General features: G+C 32.5%; 1 protein-coding gene across 7 annotated transcripts in view; it reads right to left on the reverse strand.

The window, feature by feature from the left end:
- Positions 1–15,571, reverse strand: part of Klhl13 (kelch like family member 13) — a 172,072-nt gene that overhangs the window by 50,448 nt on the left and 106,053 nt on the right. The window contains exon 1 of one of the 7 annotated variants that reach the window (XM_047535774.1): positions 12,628–12,722. The exons of 5 other annotated variants lie outside the window; for them this stretch is intronic. In XM_047535774.1, the coding sequence (XP_047391730.1) occupies positions 12,628–12,707 (80 nt within the window). In that variant the 5' untranslated portion in view covers positions 12,708–12,722. Of the gene's footprint in view, positions 1–11,987; positions 12,141–12,627; positions 12,723–15,571 lie in introns of those variants that run through there. One more of the 7 variants, XM_047535773.1, reaches the window with a different exon arrangement.

Raw genomic sequence — 15,571 nt, forward strand, 5'->3', positions numbered from 1 at the left:
TTTTAAGTACTACATCTCTATAGAATGTTTTTATCCTTCACCCCCTCTCCACTCCCTCTGTCTCTACCACAGTTTTAGTCTCTACTAACAGTTACTTTGATTTGGTTATGATTACAAATATCATACACATTATGGCATAGCTTTACATATTATTATTATATTTATAGCCTTGACTATAAAATAATTGTAAATCAGTCCCTTGCTCAAAATTATGCAATGACTCACTACTTTCTAAACAACAACCAAATCCTACACTCTTGGATTCAAGGTTTCTTGGCCAAGCTCTCATTGACTAAGTGCATATTCCAACAAATTATTCGAAATAAATATATATTTAATGATTAGAGAATAAAAAATTCAAAATAATATTTCAAGAGAATATTTTTTTCTTTAGGTTATATTTCTTTTACATATTCTCAGCTATGACTTTTTGTCTACTGCTAACCAAGTAATGTGGAATGACATTTTATTTAAACATTTTTAATAGAAGGAAAATTCATTTCATTTAAATCTAATATCTGCTAAACTTTTACAATTGCATTGAAGCACCTTAAATATAAAAATTCCAAATGTAAGTAAATGTGTATGATTTTTTGAATACTAATTTTAAACGTATTCCTCCTAAACTCTAGTTAGGCTTCTTTTTCTCCTAGTCAGCTATTCTTTTTATCAAACTCCACACACAAAACACATTATCCTTTAAATGCCAGCATACTAGTTTCAAGATACAAATGTGTCTCAGTTTTCCCTGTTATGATAAAACATGTGAAAATAACTCAAATAACCCCTAACTTTAAGAGTAGTTGCAATCTTACGACAAATTATAACCTTATTTTCTTCATCAGATTACAATTTTGTGCACCATAATTAAAGTATTTTGGTGACTAGAAAACTGCGTCCAGTGAAACTACTTCCAGTTTGTGCCTGCATCAGAGTATTTATCAGCAACAATGAAGAGAATCTGAATTTTGTATCCATTCTTTAATAGGAGAGATACCCATAAGTTACTCTCTAACAAGACTGTGATATATTACTACATATATCAAATGAAGAAATCCAACACTATTAAGTGAATAGATATGAACAGTGCTACACGCTTAAAAACTAGTCTCTTTAAATTCACTCATACATTCAACATTCATTCAGCAGCTGCTACATGCCAGGCATTGCACTAAGAAACAAGGAAACAAACAACTGTCAGAATGCTTGCTTGCTAAGAGATTGTAGTCAAAGATATAATTACTTTCCAAAGGATTAAATGATATAAATTATAATAAGATAACATTATCTACTAACAAATATCATGTTGTATAATTCATATAAACAACAATAACAAAATTAACTGCAAACTTTGTTCCCTAGTCCATAAGAGTATCAGTTCATATGTAGTATATGAACACCAAATTTTTTAAAAAGTAACAGATTTCCCTTACTATTATAATAAAGGATTATTTCTTTTGGATCAGGCTATCTGTAAGTCAGGATCAGCAATCAAACAATATCCACTATTCAAAAAATAAACTGCAACTATAGTTATATGAAAGAAAAACAAAATTTATGATGATTCAAAAAAGGCAGCCTTTAATTGCATCTATTTATATACTTCAGCAACATAGCTATGAAAAATATGCTAATGAGCCAGTGATCTACTTAAGACCAAAATTTTGGTTCCAGCTCCACATATTTCTGTTTAGCTGTGAATCATTCAGAAATGATTAGATACACATCCCCTCTGTAGGAAAAATGTTCATAATAAATGAAAAATTAATTCAACCAGGTGATGCTAAGGAATTACCAACTGTATCATCTATTAGCAACCTATTCCATCCATAGAATTTTGAAATTTTCATTTTGAATATTTTGTATCTTTACCTAGATCAAACTATTAATTAGGAATATGTTTTACCATAGAACATGAGAAAAGTTCTGATGTAATCATATCTATATAGAGAGATATAGTTGAAGTCCTACAGTAAACTGGTCTTTAACATTAATTTGTAATACAGTTGATGAAAAGGGAGGTATTTTTTAAAAAAAAAGAAAAAGAAAAAATAAGCCAAGATTGGGTTGAATCATCAGATAAAATGTACACAGGTGAAGGAAACGTGATTAGGCATTTCAAAGTACATGATATGACCAAAAGAATGATTTCTAAGGTCCCTTCCAGCTCTTGGATTCAAGGAACCCTTAACAAGATAATTATGCTCTTTCTAAGATTTCAAGGTCTTATCTCATTAATCAGTGAAACACTCTATATTTTTGAAACCAGAAAAATTAAAAGAGAAGATGGTACAAAGAACCTTGAAAATGATGAGTAAAAAATCATTTAAAATTTTCTGATACACCTGCAGTGAGAGATTTAAATGAGGGAAGAAAGGGAGGGTAGAGGCAGAGGGATTGCATAAGCACTAGTTTACCACAAGTGCCCCCAAACCCTAGACCCAGCTTGCCACTCCATCCATCATTCTCCTAATGTTTGGTTCTTAAACTTTTAGTGCTCAAAAATACAGCATTGAACTTTTGCAATTGCAACCAAGCCACTGTACATTCCATAAGAAACTGTGTCTAGAGAGACAGGCAATGAGATCTGAGTTCAGAACTTTCCTACATTTAACTCAAGTTCAGAAATGTCACTTTTCAGACTATAGTCACTTGCCAGAGAATTAGGTTTAAAAGCTCAGAAACAGTAGTGTAGTTGCTCGTTACTTGTTATTTTACTGCTCCTGTTTCATTCAATGTTAACTAAGTAACAATTCAATTTTTTAATATTCTCCCATTTCACCTGCCAAAGAACAATTGCTGAAGAGCATTAGCAAGGCCAATGACCATATAATCGTTTGCCACTGTTAGCTCATTCTATAACATTTGTAAGAATATTTGAGTCTTATTGAATTTCATTCATTTTCAATTTAAAATAAATTTATTTTAAACTGATACACATGAACATTTTTAAAAGTTTCTCAACAATTTGTTCCATTTGACTTTCCAGAGACATGTGAGGACCTTCCAGTTGTAAACTATTATTTTCCAGTGACCTCTGTTTCTTTTAAATTATTTACCAATGCATTATAATTATGCATAATAGTGGGATTCATTATGCCATATTCATACTTGCACATAACATAATTTGATCAATCTCGTTCCCAAATACTCCTGATTTTCTTGCTGTCCCCTATTGATCTCCCTTCTATCATCAGTATTATTTCAAATAATGTATTATATATACACATATATATGTGTATATATTTGCATATAATGTAATAATTTCATATATACATGCAGAATTCACTGGTACACTTATACAAACAAAGCATAATTTGGTAGATTTTGTTCCCCAGTATTTCCCCATGTCCTCTCCTCCTCCCTCCCTCTCAAGCCCCTTCATCTATTGTTCTCCCTTCTGTTTTCATAAGATCCCCTTTTTTAATTCCTTGTTTTCCTCTCCATCTTCTTCATAAGAAATATTCAAGACTTGACTATCTGACTCTGGTTTATTTCACTTAGCTTGATGTTCTCCAGATCAGTCCATTTGCCAGCAAATGCCATAATTTCATTCTTCTTTAGGGGTGAGTAGAATTTCATTGTGTATATATACCACATATTTTTATCCATTCTTCCATTGATTGGTACATGTGCTGATTCTATAACTTGACTATTGTAATGTACATAGCAACCTTTATGTTTTATCTGATTTTGAACTCCTTTGAATAAATTGAAAATGTTTTAAGATGATAGAAACAAAGAGTCCTTCAATTTTTCTTTTTCTTTCTTTTTTTTTCCAGCACTGGAGATAGAACCTAGGGCACTCTATCATTGAGCTACATCACCATCCCCAATCCCCCCTTTTTATTTTGAGACAGGGCCTCACTAAGTTGCTGAGGCAGGCCTTAAACTTATGATTGTCATGTGCCAATCTCCTGAGTCACTAGGATCATATGTGTGTGTGCAACCACACCCAGCTGAGTCGTTCAATTATTCAATGAAATCAACACTGACCAACTTCTAGTATGCACCCACTTTTGTAACATTATGTCAAAATGAACCCTAATATTATGTATAACTAAAATGAACTAATAAAAAAAAGATTTCCAGGAAATCATTATTGCAAGGACTTGAGAACTGCCTTTGTAATAGTTGAACTACTGTGATTTGCAAGAACAAAACTATAGGCCCAGAGATTAATAAATAGAGTTCATTTATAAGAAAGTAAAATTCATAGAACTACTTGGAATAATTTCTTACAGTGCTTATGTGAGCCTAACATGATTGTGTTCAATGAAGAATGCATCAGACAGAATAATGGCCTCCCAAAGATATCCATATCCTAACCCCAGGAACCTGTGGATATTTTATTACATGGCAAAAGGGACTTTACAAGTTTAACTAAGATTAGGACCTTGATTTGGGGAGAGTATCTCATATTATGCAAATGCATCAATGTAATCACCTGAATCCTTAAAAGTAGAAGAGTGGGTCAGGCGGAAATCTGAAAAGGATTCAATCTGCTATTACTGGCTTTGAAGATGGAAGAAGGGAGCCAGATGCTAAGGAACACAGGCAGCTTTGGAAGCCGAGACTATTCCTCAGCTTACAGGCAGCAAGATGACAGGGACCTCACGATTACAGTCACAGAGAACTGAATTTGGTCAGTGACAGAAAGAAGCAGGAAACAGATTCTCCCATTGAGTCTAGTCCTGTAGGCACTTTGATTTTAGACTGCTGAGACCAATACCAAACTTCAGACTAAAAAACTTTAAGATAATACATTTGTGATGTTTTAGACCATTAGTTTGCAATAATTTGCTAGGGCAGCAATAGAAAATTAATAGAGATATTTTTTTCATTGTGTTCTTGCACACAGTTAAGCAGTGCAATAATAGTGTCACAAGAAAGTACTAAACATACTGACTAGGGTAGTACCCTCGGAAAGTGCTAAAAAGAGCACACCAGCTACGGCACTGTCCAAGGTGGCTAACTGCTATGTGGAGGACAGGCGGGTAATCAATGAAGGTGGAATAATGCTTTAACTATGAAAACATCAGAAGTTAGTCCCAATATCATATGAGGAAGTAAATAAAATTTTCTTAATATTTTCCTAAATTTCACCACTTGACAATAAATGGCTAACTTTTTTCTACACTACCACCCCTTAATCCAAAAAAGCTTTCTCATCTATCATTTTTCTTTTTATTCTAACCCTAGTAAAATATTATCTAATTAATAGAATAAAAGTAGCCAAAATCTATAAAAATGAAAATGTATTAGATAAGTCAAGATTTTTGAAATCAGATGGCCCTGAGTTTGAAATGTGGACTTCACTTCTTACTTGATACATTACACTAAGCAAGTTAACTAACTTCTCTGAACCTGTATGTCCTTATGTGTAAATAAGGAGAAGACTTATTTTATAGAGTTTTGGGAAGACATCATTCAAGGTGCCTAGCACTTTTACAGCTGCACTCAATAAATAGCATTATATTTAACAAAACTGAACTAGCACATTTTTAAATTGGGAATAATATGTCTCATATGAAATTGAGAATATCTGATATACAAGATAAATTAAAGTTTTAAACTGGTTTCATTTATATTTTCCTCATTGAAGGAAGATTTTTTTCACTTCTCAATCAATATTCTAAGAAGCACTCTCAAAACAGGTTGGGTATGTTCTTGTCTTAGCATATGCTAAATGTGAAAAAATGGGTAAAAATAATAGGTACATTCATCATAGCAAGTTATGCCAGTAAAAAATATTTTAGTGTAAGTGGAAACTAAATTATTTTAAGTTAAGATTTAATCTTGCAGTCTGGGACCAAATTATTGCTTCTTGGAAGGCAATATATGTACCCTTATATTATCTAAAGTATCTACACAGTAAATTATTCCCTGTCCAACATGAAGGATGGCATTCCATCCTTCCTGTTTAAAAGGATACCATTTAGGTTAATATTAAACTTCATTTTCCATGCTGTACAATATGCACTTTGGAATTTGGTACCTAGCTCCAATTTATTTCTCCTCATTTACCCCAGAGACATTTTTCTTCTGTAATATTTTCATTGCCCTTATATCCATCATCAACACTGAAATTAGAGTAAACAAAAATTTTATTTAACCTGTTTGTCTTGGTTCTGAACTTTCATGACAGTAAAATAAACAATTTCATTGTTTATGAATAAAGATAGTATTGAAGATGAAGAAGAGTCATTCTGAATGGCTGTAAAAGCTATATCCCTAATATTCAGCAGTTATGCCTGACATATAATAGTGAGTAACTGCTGAATATTTTTAACTTAATATATAGATGGGCCCTGATGTAATGATAGTTTGACTTATTTTTCAACTTTACAGTGGTGTGAAAGTGTTATGCATTCAGTAGAAAACACACTTCCAATTCTGAATTTTGACCTTTTCCCAGACTAATCACATGTGGTATGATAATCTTTTAGGATGCTGGTATGATAATCTTTTAGGATACTGTGCAGTGGTAGCAAGATACAGGTCACAGTCAACCACGCCATCATAAGGGTAAACAATCAACACTCTACATTATACTTCATTGGTAAGCTGGATTATTAAGTAGATGAGGATACTAAATGCATTTTGAATTAAGATATTTTCAACTTTCAAAGTGAATGAAAATGAACTGAGCACTTCCAAAACTGAATTTATCAGGAACTTCTTTGTGTATGGATTCCCCAAGAATATCATGTTTATATCACCTATTTCTCAGTCTTGAAAAAAATAAAGAAATACATTATGGCCGCCATTTCAATTTAAAATATAATGTACAAAGCATATAATTCTTAACTCTTCAACTGCAATAAAGTTATTAACATAAGTAACTCAGTTCTTTGTCATCCCTCCCTCTCCCCCTAATTTGACTCTACATAGGTCTCACCAAAATATTCTAAATGCTAAGCTGAATGTTTGGAATTCTCAGTAGCTCTGGATTTACCATGCTGGTGTGAAAATTTGCAATTATGCCTTGATTCCCTCTGGGAGAAGGGTGGGGTTTGGGGATGGGGGAGGGTACTTGGAAGCAAGACTCATTTAAGCATAAAAACAATGAATCTAGATAAATTATTGACAAGCAAAATTCTTCGAAATACCTGAAAGCAACAAGAACATTAGCTATCTTTAGGTGTCTTGTGAGCAGTGTTTTCCAATAACATTAAATGGTGTCAAGAGGTCTCTGAAACATATGCAGTAGGGCTGAAGACAAAATTTTAATTTTACTTGCACATGCCAGGCTTCTCCAAACTAAAAGATCTTAAACAGCTGAAAATATAAACAAGCAATTCAATCATAAACCTCCAAAACAGAAGTTTGCAAACTCTATATTCATGAGGGGCAAGTGTAAATTCCATAATTAAAAAATAACAATCCTGGGATCTTTTAGACAAACAGAACATCTGTTTAAAAGGAGAGAGATGTCTTCTCCTAGTAAGACAACATACAGTGAATCACATTCAGATGCAGTATTTCACATAAAGATTAACAGGGAAAACCTGTTTAGGTGAGGATAATTGGGAAAGTAAAGGGCCTGTAAACCATGGCACACAAGATTTTCAAGCTCAAATGTAATAGAAAAATATCTTTATTTTCTATATAGCTACATTGGGATCAGGAGATTAAAAGATAGGAGGAATTGATTTTGTTCAACAAAAGAAGAGCTGGAGCGGTCCATGAATGAAAGTTGCTGTCTTGATGAGGTAGTGAGCTCTTTGTCACTGACAATGTTCTAGGAGGACATATACTGCCGTCTTTGAGAGGTATCACAAAGGGATTCCTGCATTAATTAAAGAGGGTATAAATTTTCCAAATGATCTCAAAGATCACTTGTATCTCTATGATGTTTTCTATTCATAAATGACAAGTTAGCCTGTTTACAACTGCAGACAATGCACATTCCTCAAGAACATGCTACAAAAGTTAATAGATGAACAAAAAATTGTTTGTAGATGTTAGCTATGTTATTTCTTGACATAATTTTATTAATTTGGGCATATGTAGTAAGAACAAATTAAGCAGACACCCAAGTAAAAGTTTATGTAATTGTAAAAGAATCTAAATATTCTTTTCTAATTTGAGATTATCAATTTAAAAAATTATTTTACTACGTAAGATTTCTTAAACAAGTCAATATATTCAGTAAATTAGAAAAAAGACAGTCTTACAGGAAAGAAATGTCAAAATTAGAAAACATACGTTTTTATGATGTCTATCTTTTGAATCCCACAAACAGGAAGAATTTAAAAACTATGCATATTTTCCCCCTGGAAATCTAAGAACTTAGATTTATTGATGAAATAATTGAAAGCACTTGCTATAAAATACTGTGCTGTTGACATTTATTATAAAATATATTTTACATATTAAACAAAATAATTATAAACAGGAAGCTCACTGAATACAAGTGCAGGGGCTAAGAGACCAAGTCTAGTTCAATAACACTCATTGTCTTTTAACTTGATAAACATAAAATTCTAACAAAAATATCTCACATTATCTTTCTTGCTTGAATTCACTGTGATACTGCACTGGCTAATTCTTACCTAATTGTATAGTCATACTGTTACTGTCAAAATTTGTTGCTTGTGAAGAAAAGATAAAAGGATCACTAGTGCTATCTTTTTTATTCCAGTGTGTCCTTAGAATCTAACAATGCATTAACCCCATAAAATTGGCCTAAAGAAACCATTTGCTGTTTTAAAACACTGAATATCAAAAACACCAGAAAACAACTTAGATGTAATTGGCCTTTAAACTTTATTAATTTAGGAAAAATGACAGGGTAATTTATATGTTTTGCACCTGTCAAGAACAGAGTCTTTACTAACACAGTTTACTATGACCAGGAGATTCTCCCTCAGGCTAAGGTTGAACTTCAACCCACTGTTGAACAGACTGTAACACAAACACATGTCACCAAGAACTTGATTTCTATCAATACAATCCCTTCTAAAATCCACATTTACGGTATACCATTCTGAAAGTGTTCAAATCTGAAGCTGAAGGAACGCTATATCTACCCAATAAGGACTGTATTAGCCTGTCTTTTGTCTTTAAGATACTCTACTTCTCCTGTATCACATATTGTGCCAAAGACACAATTTTAAAAGTGTTTATTGTTGTATGGAAAATCTATTTTCTTTAAAATTGCCATAAATAGTCCATCATCAAGAAGTCTGAAAATTGTTGAGACATTTCAAGTGTCACTCAGTTTTTTTAAAAAGAGAAAACAAAGTTGAACTTTAAACCAACAAAGAAAAAAAATAAAATAGCTTTTCTGTTCAATGTTTGTAGGAGGGGAAATGTTTTGTATTTTATCTTTCACTAGCATAGCAGCACTGTCCTATCTATAGCATCAATGAAGACCTACAGCTAAGCAGTACCTACTGGGTTTAGAAAAAGATGGTAAAGAGTCCTTATATTTTTCTTTGCTTGCTCAATTCCTGCAACACAATTTTACTACAACCAAGGAAACTTTATATTGATATTTTGATCTTGGAGAAAGTACCCAATACTTCAATAAAAATCACATAATATGTATTAGACAAAATCACAGTAAATAATGATAAAACATTAAAAATCAACACTGATGCTATGCAAGTGTACATACAAAATGATTTTATAACAACCGTGAAGAATTCTATATTCAAAATATTTAAGTGTTTTACAAATAATTTTGCAGGTAAATTTCTAGTAGATAACAATTTTTCAAGGAGTCAGAATTTATTCCATTTCAATGCAAAGAGTTTAGGCAAAGAAAATGATTTAATCTATGTTTGGCAGTCAAACAAATATACTACTTGAGTCAGTATTCTAACTTAATCTTCATAATTTTCGAGTGAAATTTTAGGTTAAACTTAATATCAATTTTTTATGTAGGAGGTTTATGGAATGTAAAATACTGGTGAGAACATGTTAAATATGATGTTTTTATTTCAGGCCAAGTGAGGCAATGAACTATGATCTAAAATAGTCAAAAACTACACAATTTATTTTTAAAAAATGATTTAAACTCCCCAAGAAAGTGCTTCCCCAGATTTAACATTTTCTCTTGGTGTATATTTACTTAACATCAAGTATTAAAATATTTATAAGGAAAAATAAGTTAGGTGAACTTAATAATATATAGACTGATTTAAGTCAAAATAGTCTAGTCTCCCATTAGCTCTTCAAACATATTTTTCCATTCTACCTATGTGTACCACCAACGACCAATATTTGACATTGTAAGACCTGTGATATTTTCTGGATTCTATCTTCTAAATCAGTCTACTCATATCATCAGGTCAAAGAGGTAAATACTTAAAAGGAAGAAAGTGATTCACTAAAAATGTTTATTAAGTTGTATCTGAGCTTGTGGCTAGTATGAAATAATAAAATATGGGCACATATTTAGCCATCACTAAAAACTGACAAATCAGTTGCAATTGGAGCTGTGATTTGAATCTTTTGGATAGTATGGATACTAGAAACATTAATGACCATTATGACCATTATGAAACCATTATGAACTGGTTTTAGTAGAGTTTTGTTTTATTTATGATAAAGTTACTTTTGGTAAATCTTTAGTGATTTCTCACCAACCAAGATTCATAAAGTCAGCAAGCATATCCTATTTTCTCAAATAATGTGAAAGAGTTCAATTAACTTGTCCACCTTCGTTAACTTGTCACCTCTGTTAATTTATGCTTTTGACAAAATCAGCTTTTGAAAATCAGATATAGCTGATTTTTTTAAAAAATATAGTCTAAATTTTTGCTTCATAGGAAAAAGGGTTTAACACCTATAACAGATAAAATAACCCTGGAGCACCAAAAAAGAATATAAAAAAAAATCTGAAAATGACTCTGAAATGTCCTCATTTTTTCAGTGCTTTCCAGGGAATCATTTCTTTTGGACTGAAAGCATAAACACACTTCCTCAGCAAATGAAAGCCTTTCAAAGAACCCGATAGATATCACTGTGTATCTGAATCTCACATAAAACAAAAACTAAGTCAAAAATGGCAACTCACCAGACTTTTACACACACTAAAGCAGGAAAAAATTCCGTCTTTCTTACTAAAAAATATTTTAAAAGGAATATTTACAGTTAAAACATTGTTCTTATTCAAAAGCTTTTCTTCTACTAATTTTGTTATTTTAAAAGGTCCAGTTTCCCTTCACTCCTTCCTCCACCAAAAGAAAAGGATTGTGAATACTACTTTAAAAGAATGTTTTGTTACATTTCCTAGAATTTGTTTTTAAAGCTACATTTTATGAATTTAACAAGATTTTGGGAAATTCTAAAAACTATTAGAAAGACTTCTCAATGCATCTCAGTAATATTTACTTAACATAAATTTCTAAAACAGTAATATATAGAATACTCTTTTCAATTCTCTGCATATAAATAACTGCTCAAAGTATAATCTGCAAGAATTCAAACTTATACTTCAGAACTCAAATGACAGAACTGAAAAGATGCAATATGAAACTTATTAATATTTATATACAACTACAATATAAAAGTCTTGTTGAAAGACTCATTTTATGACCAATATGTTAACTCTGAATGTTTCAAATTCATCAAAAGTACTATAGAAGACATTTCCATATATAACACATCACCAACAATCATCACATTTTAAGCCAGTACACAAAAGAAATCATGTTTTAGATATATAGAAATTCAAAACATTCCCATGTTAAACATTAAACTTTCCTTATGCAATCCCTCAGCTCTACCTTTGTGCTTTCACATTAGTAATTAGATTAGCATTAGGCATTTTAAATGAACATAAACATAAACTATAGGAAAACAAAACAATGGTAAAATGTGGACATGCCAATCTCTTTAAATGTTAACAAGCATGAAGATTTCCTAATCTTGTAGGTTTTGGGATACTGCTGTTTGGGGGTTTCCCCCCGTTTTGTCACAAGGTAGATTCATGAATGAAATCCCACTTTAATATCCTATTTTCTCTCACTTACATGTATGCTGGAGAAAGTGGAGTTGACCTGGATGTTTTAAGCACAGGAACTGGGAATTTCCAGATAGCAGGAGAGCTCGTTTTCCATTTCAATGGCATGTTGTCACCACGGTACTACAATAACAGTAAACAGCGTTTCCATAACAGACTACCAACTAGGACTTCCATTCCACACTGTACTGACACAGCAGTGGCTGCCGCGGAGAACAAGCAAAGGATTCTGCCAGTGCCCTTAAACCGATGCTTCCAATCTGTAAAATAGGACTGCAAGGTACCTCCTTTAAATCCTCCTGTCCCCTAAAGCAATATGATGATTCTATCATTCCAACTCAACAATAGTGCCACCTCGTTAGAAAAGCATTGACTGCAGTGTGTGTGTGTGTGTGTGTGTGTGTGCATGCACACGTGTGTGTGTATGTGTGTGTATATATATATGACTGCACTGTGCATACCACACAATGCAGCTTTACTTAATAAAAGCAGCTAAGGTTTGCTTTTTTTTTTAAGCTTGCAATGCTATTGTTCTACCTTAACAGGGATACTGCAGCACTATAGTATATTCTGCACCTTTAACCTGATTTCTGACCAATAGTAGCAGGAAAAAAAATAGATGGGTTTCATATGAAAATGAAACAACATACCTACTCAGAATACACTTGTCATCCTCTGAACATTCTTCTTTTGAGCTGCAACAATACAAATGGGATATAAACCTCAGCATAGCCTTAGGTCACAGCTAATAGAGATCAGTGACTAAATTCAGCAGCCTGCTTTCCTCCTGTGCAAGCTCTGGTCACACAATACAAGAATGCCATTATGGGAAAAGCCCGTTTAAAAATGCCAATTCCTCTGTTTTCCAGTTAGAAGAAAGCAAAATATAAGAACAAATATAAACTGCTGCAAAACTCTGCACGCTCTTCTAGTTGCTTCTGATTCAAGTTGCTTTCCTTCCCCTATTTTTATTTCCAAGCCAGGATGAGCAAAATCTCATACATTTACAACATGCCGTGGTAACACGAGTATCTCTCTGCCTTCTGCAGCAGAGAAGTACAGAATAGCGTGCTCTTAATAGCAGTCCTTGGAGGGACGCTATCAACAATCTAATTCAATACTGCCCTCCCCTTCTTCTCCCCCTGTCTCCTCCCGTTCACCCCCCTCACTCCCCCCGGCCCGCCCCCAAACAGCTCACAAATTGCCTAGAGGACAGACCAACGCTGCTGGCCAAGCAGGTGTCCAGCAGGGACCACTCCAAAGCTCAGCAGCGGTCCAGTAACCTCTAGGGATTAGCGATTGTCACAGAGGTTCAAAATTTGAAGCTGCTGTCAAAGGCAGCTTGGGATATTTCGTGAAAGCAATGGCAAATAAAGGGTTTATCCATATTGTTTTAAAATACTTCCAGAAAATAGCATTGTGAATGCTCCAAATGTGGCTGGGTGTTTTTAAGTTAAAGGTTTAAAGCACCAAAACAAATTCATAAAATTTCTACACAATTCTAAAATGGTATTATGAACTCTTTATTTACAGGTGAAGAATTTTACTTCTGATGTAGGCAAGTGTTAATCACTAAGTACATACCATCATAACACCCTTTTATGTTTACGTGAAAACAAAATTATCCATTTCCATCAATGCAAGCTTAATAAAGGCAGATCACCACTGGAACAAAAGTCACTACCTTCTAACAAAACCACAAGAGCTCATATTTACTTTCATGCTTGTATCCAAACAATAAACTGTGCTTCCAACTGAAATAGTTGGCTTTCAGATACTTTCTAATTATTCCTGTTTTTTTTTAATATTCAGATTTAGTCCATTAAGAGGACTTCTCATTTGTATTTTAAAAGCACAGATGGATATATTTGTATAAGAAGCTACTTTTAAAAACTACAAAATACATAATTTAATATACCAGAAATTCAGCACACAATCACTTTAGATATTCACAAGTAGGCAAAAAGACAGACTATTTTTTTCCTATGAAACACAATCATGTATGTATATGCAACATATATATACACACATACATACATGGAGAGAGAATACATATTTTGAAGCACTAATCAGTAATACACAAACTTTATAAATATTAAATTGATATCAGCCACCACTATCTTGCATACAATTTTTATTCAATCTATCATGTACAAAATCCTTCCAAAAATCCCCAAATTATATTTCCAGCTCCTTTAAGTACCCATACACAAAATTGTGTCATAAAAATCTTAAAATGAATCAGAGAAAGGATTATCAATTCCTTCGTGGACAAAATATATTTAAAAAGTAAATTTAAAAAATTGTGCCACTAATACAAATATACCATAGTCAATGTATTTTTATATTAGAAAGTTTTAATGTTAAAATCAGAAAGGTCCCAGGTACAACTATTGGTGTCAACTTGTTTGAAACCCAAAGAAGGATACACACACACACACACGTGCATGCACATGCACACACAGAGCACACATGCACAAGTGTGTATGCACACACATGTGTAGACAACAAGTTTGGAATACCTCTTTCCACAGTGAATTGCAAACAAGTTTTCAAAACCTGAAGCATTTGTAAATATTTTAAAATATAAAACATAAAACACTATACAATAAGACTACATAGTAAGGAGGTAATGTTGTAAAAAGGAGATTCGACTAAACATTTTCAAGCTTATGAAAATTTTACGAAACAGTAACTGCAAATGTAACTTCAACTTCTGAGAAAAAAAGATCCCAAATTTCTATAAAAATCCATGGGGTGATGTATATCTAGCAGTCCATCTGTCTATAGACATTACTCAAAATTTCTGAGCAGAAAATAGGGTTAAAAAGTTTTCCAAACTTCTAAGAAGATATTTTACTATCTTATGCAGGTGTAGAGTGCTTTATTGTAAAGATTTTCAAGTTATTATTCTTCTGTGAACAATCAACTGCTTGAGAAAAACCAACATTTTTTTTCTAATCTCATTAGGTTTCAAAGAAATCAACCAATTTCATTAATTTTCTACATCAATTTTCAGTCTAGATTTCTCATAGAGTTTAATACAAGTTTTGTATTCAAAGTAAAAAGAAAATAAGACTGCTTCCTTCCACCCTATCCTCAGCATGCTTAAAAACTCAAAAACCCAAAAGCTTGTGAACCTTTATTTATATCTAGTTCTTACTTTTGCTTTAATAAATTGCTAAGTCATTTGTAATTCTCTCTCATAAGCAAATAAATATTATGTCAAAGACTTTAAAAACTAATCCTTTGAGTAGAAATATGGCCCTTGAACACTATTTTAATTTGCCTAATAACACCATTCCTTATACGTCCTTTAGAAATAAACTTCAGCCAGGTAAAATCATCCCAATTAAAAATTAGCAGTATACAAATTAATCAGATGTTACTACCCTGGCAGAGACTTTATTAGCAACTATGAATATAATTATAATAACCATTATATTCCAGAACTAAAAATTGTTTTCATCTTCAGGAAAAAGGAAGAAAATGATTAAATGTGTATTTAAAATATAATTATGCAAGCTTAGTGCTCTGCTACTTTAATATTGAGACTGGTAAATGTTAAAAACCCTCAGTCACATCATAAGAAAC

This window comes from Sciurus carolinensis, chromosome X, assembly GCF_902686445.1.
Source record: "Sciurus carolinensis chromosome X, mSciCar1.2, whole genome shotgun sequence".
Classification (NCBI taxonomy): Eukaryota; Metazoa; Chordata; class Mammalia; order Rodentia; family Sciuridae; genus Sciurus; species Sciurus carolinensis.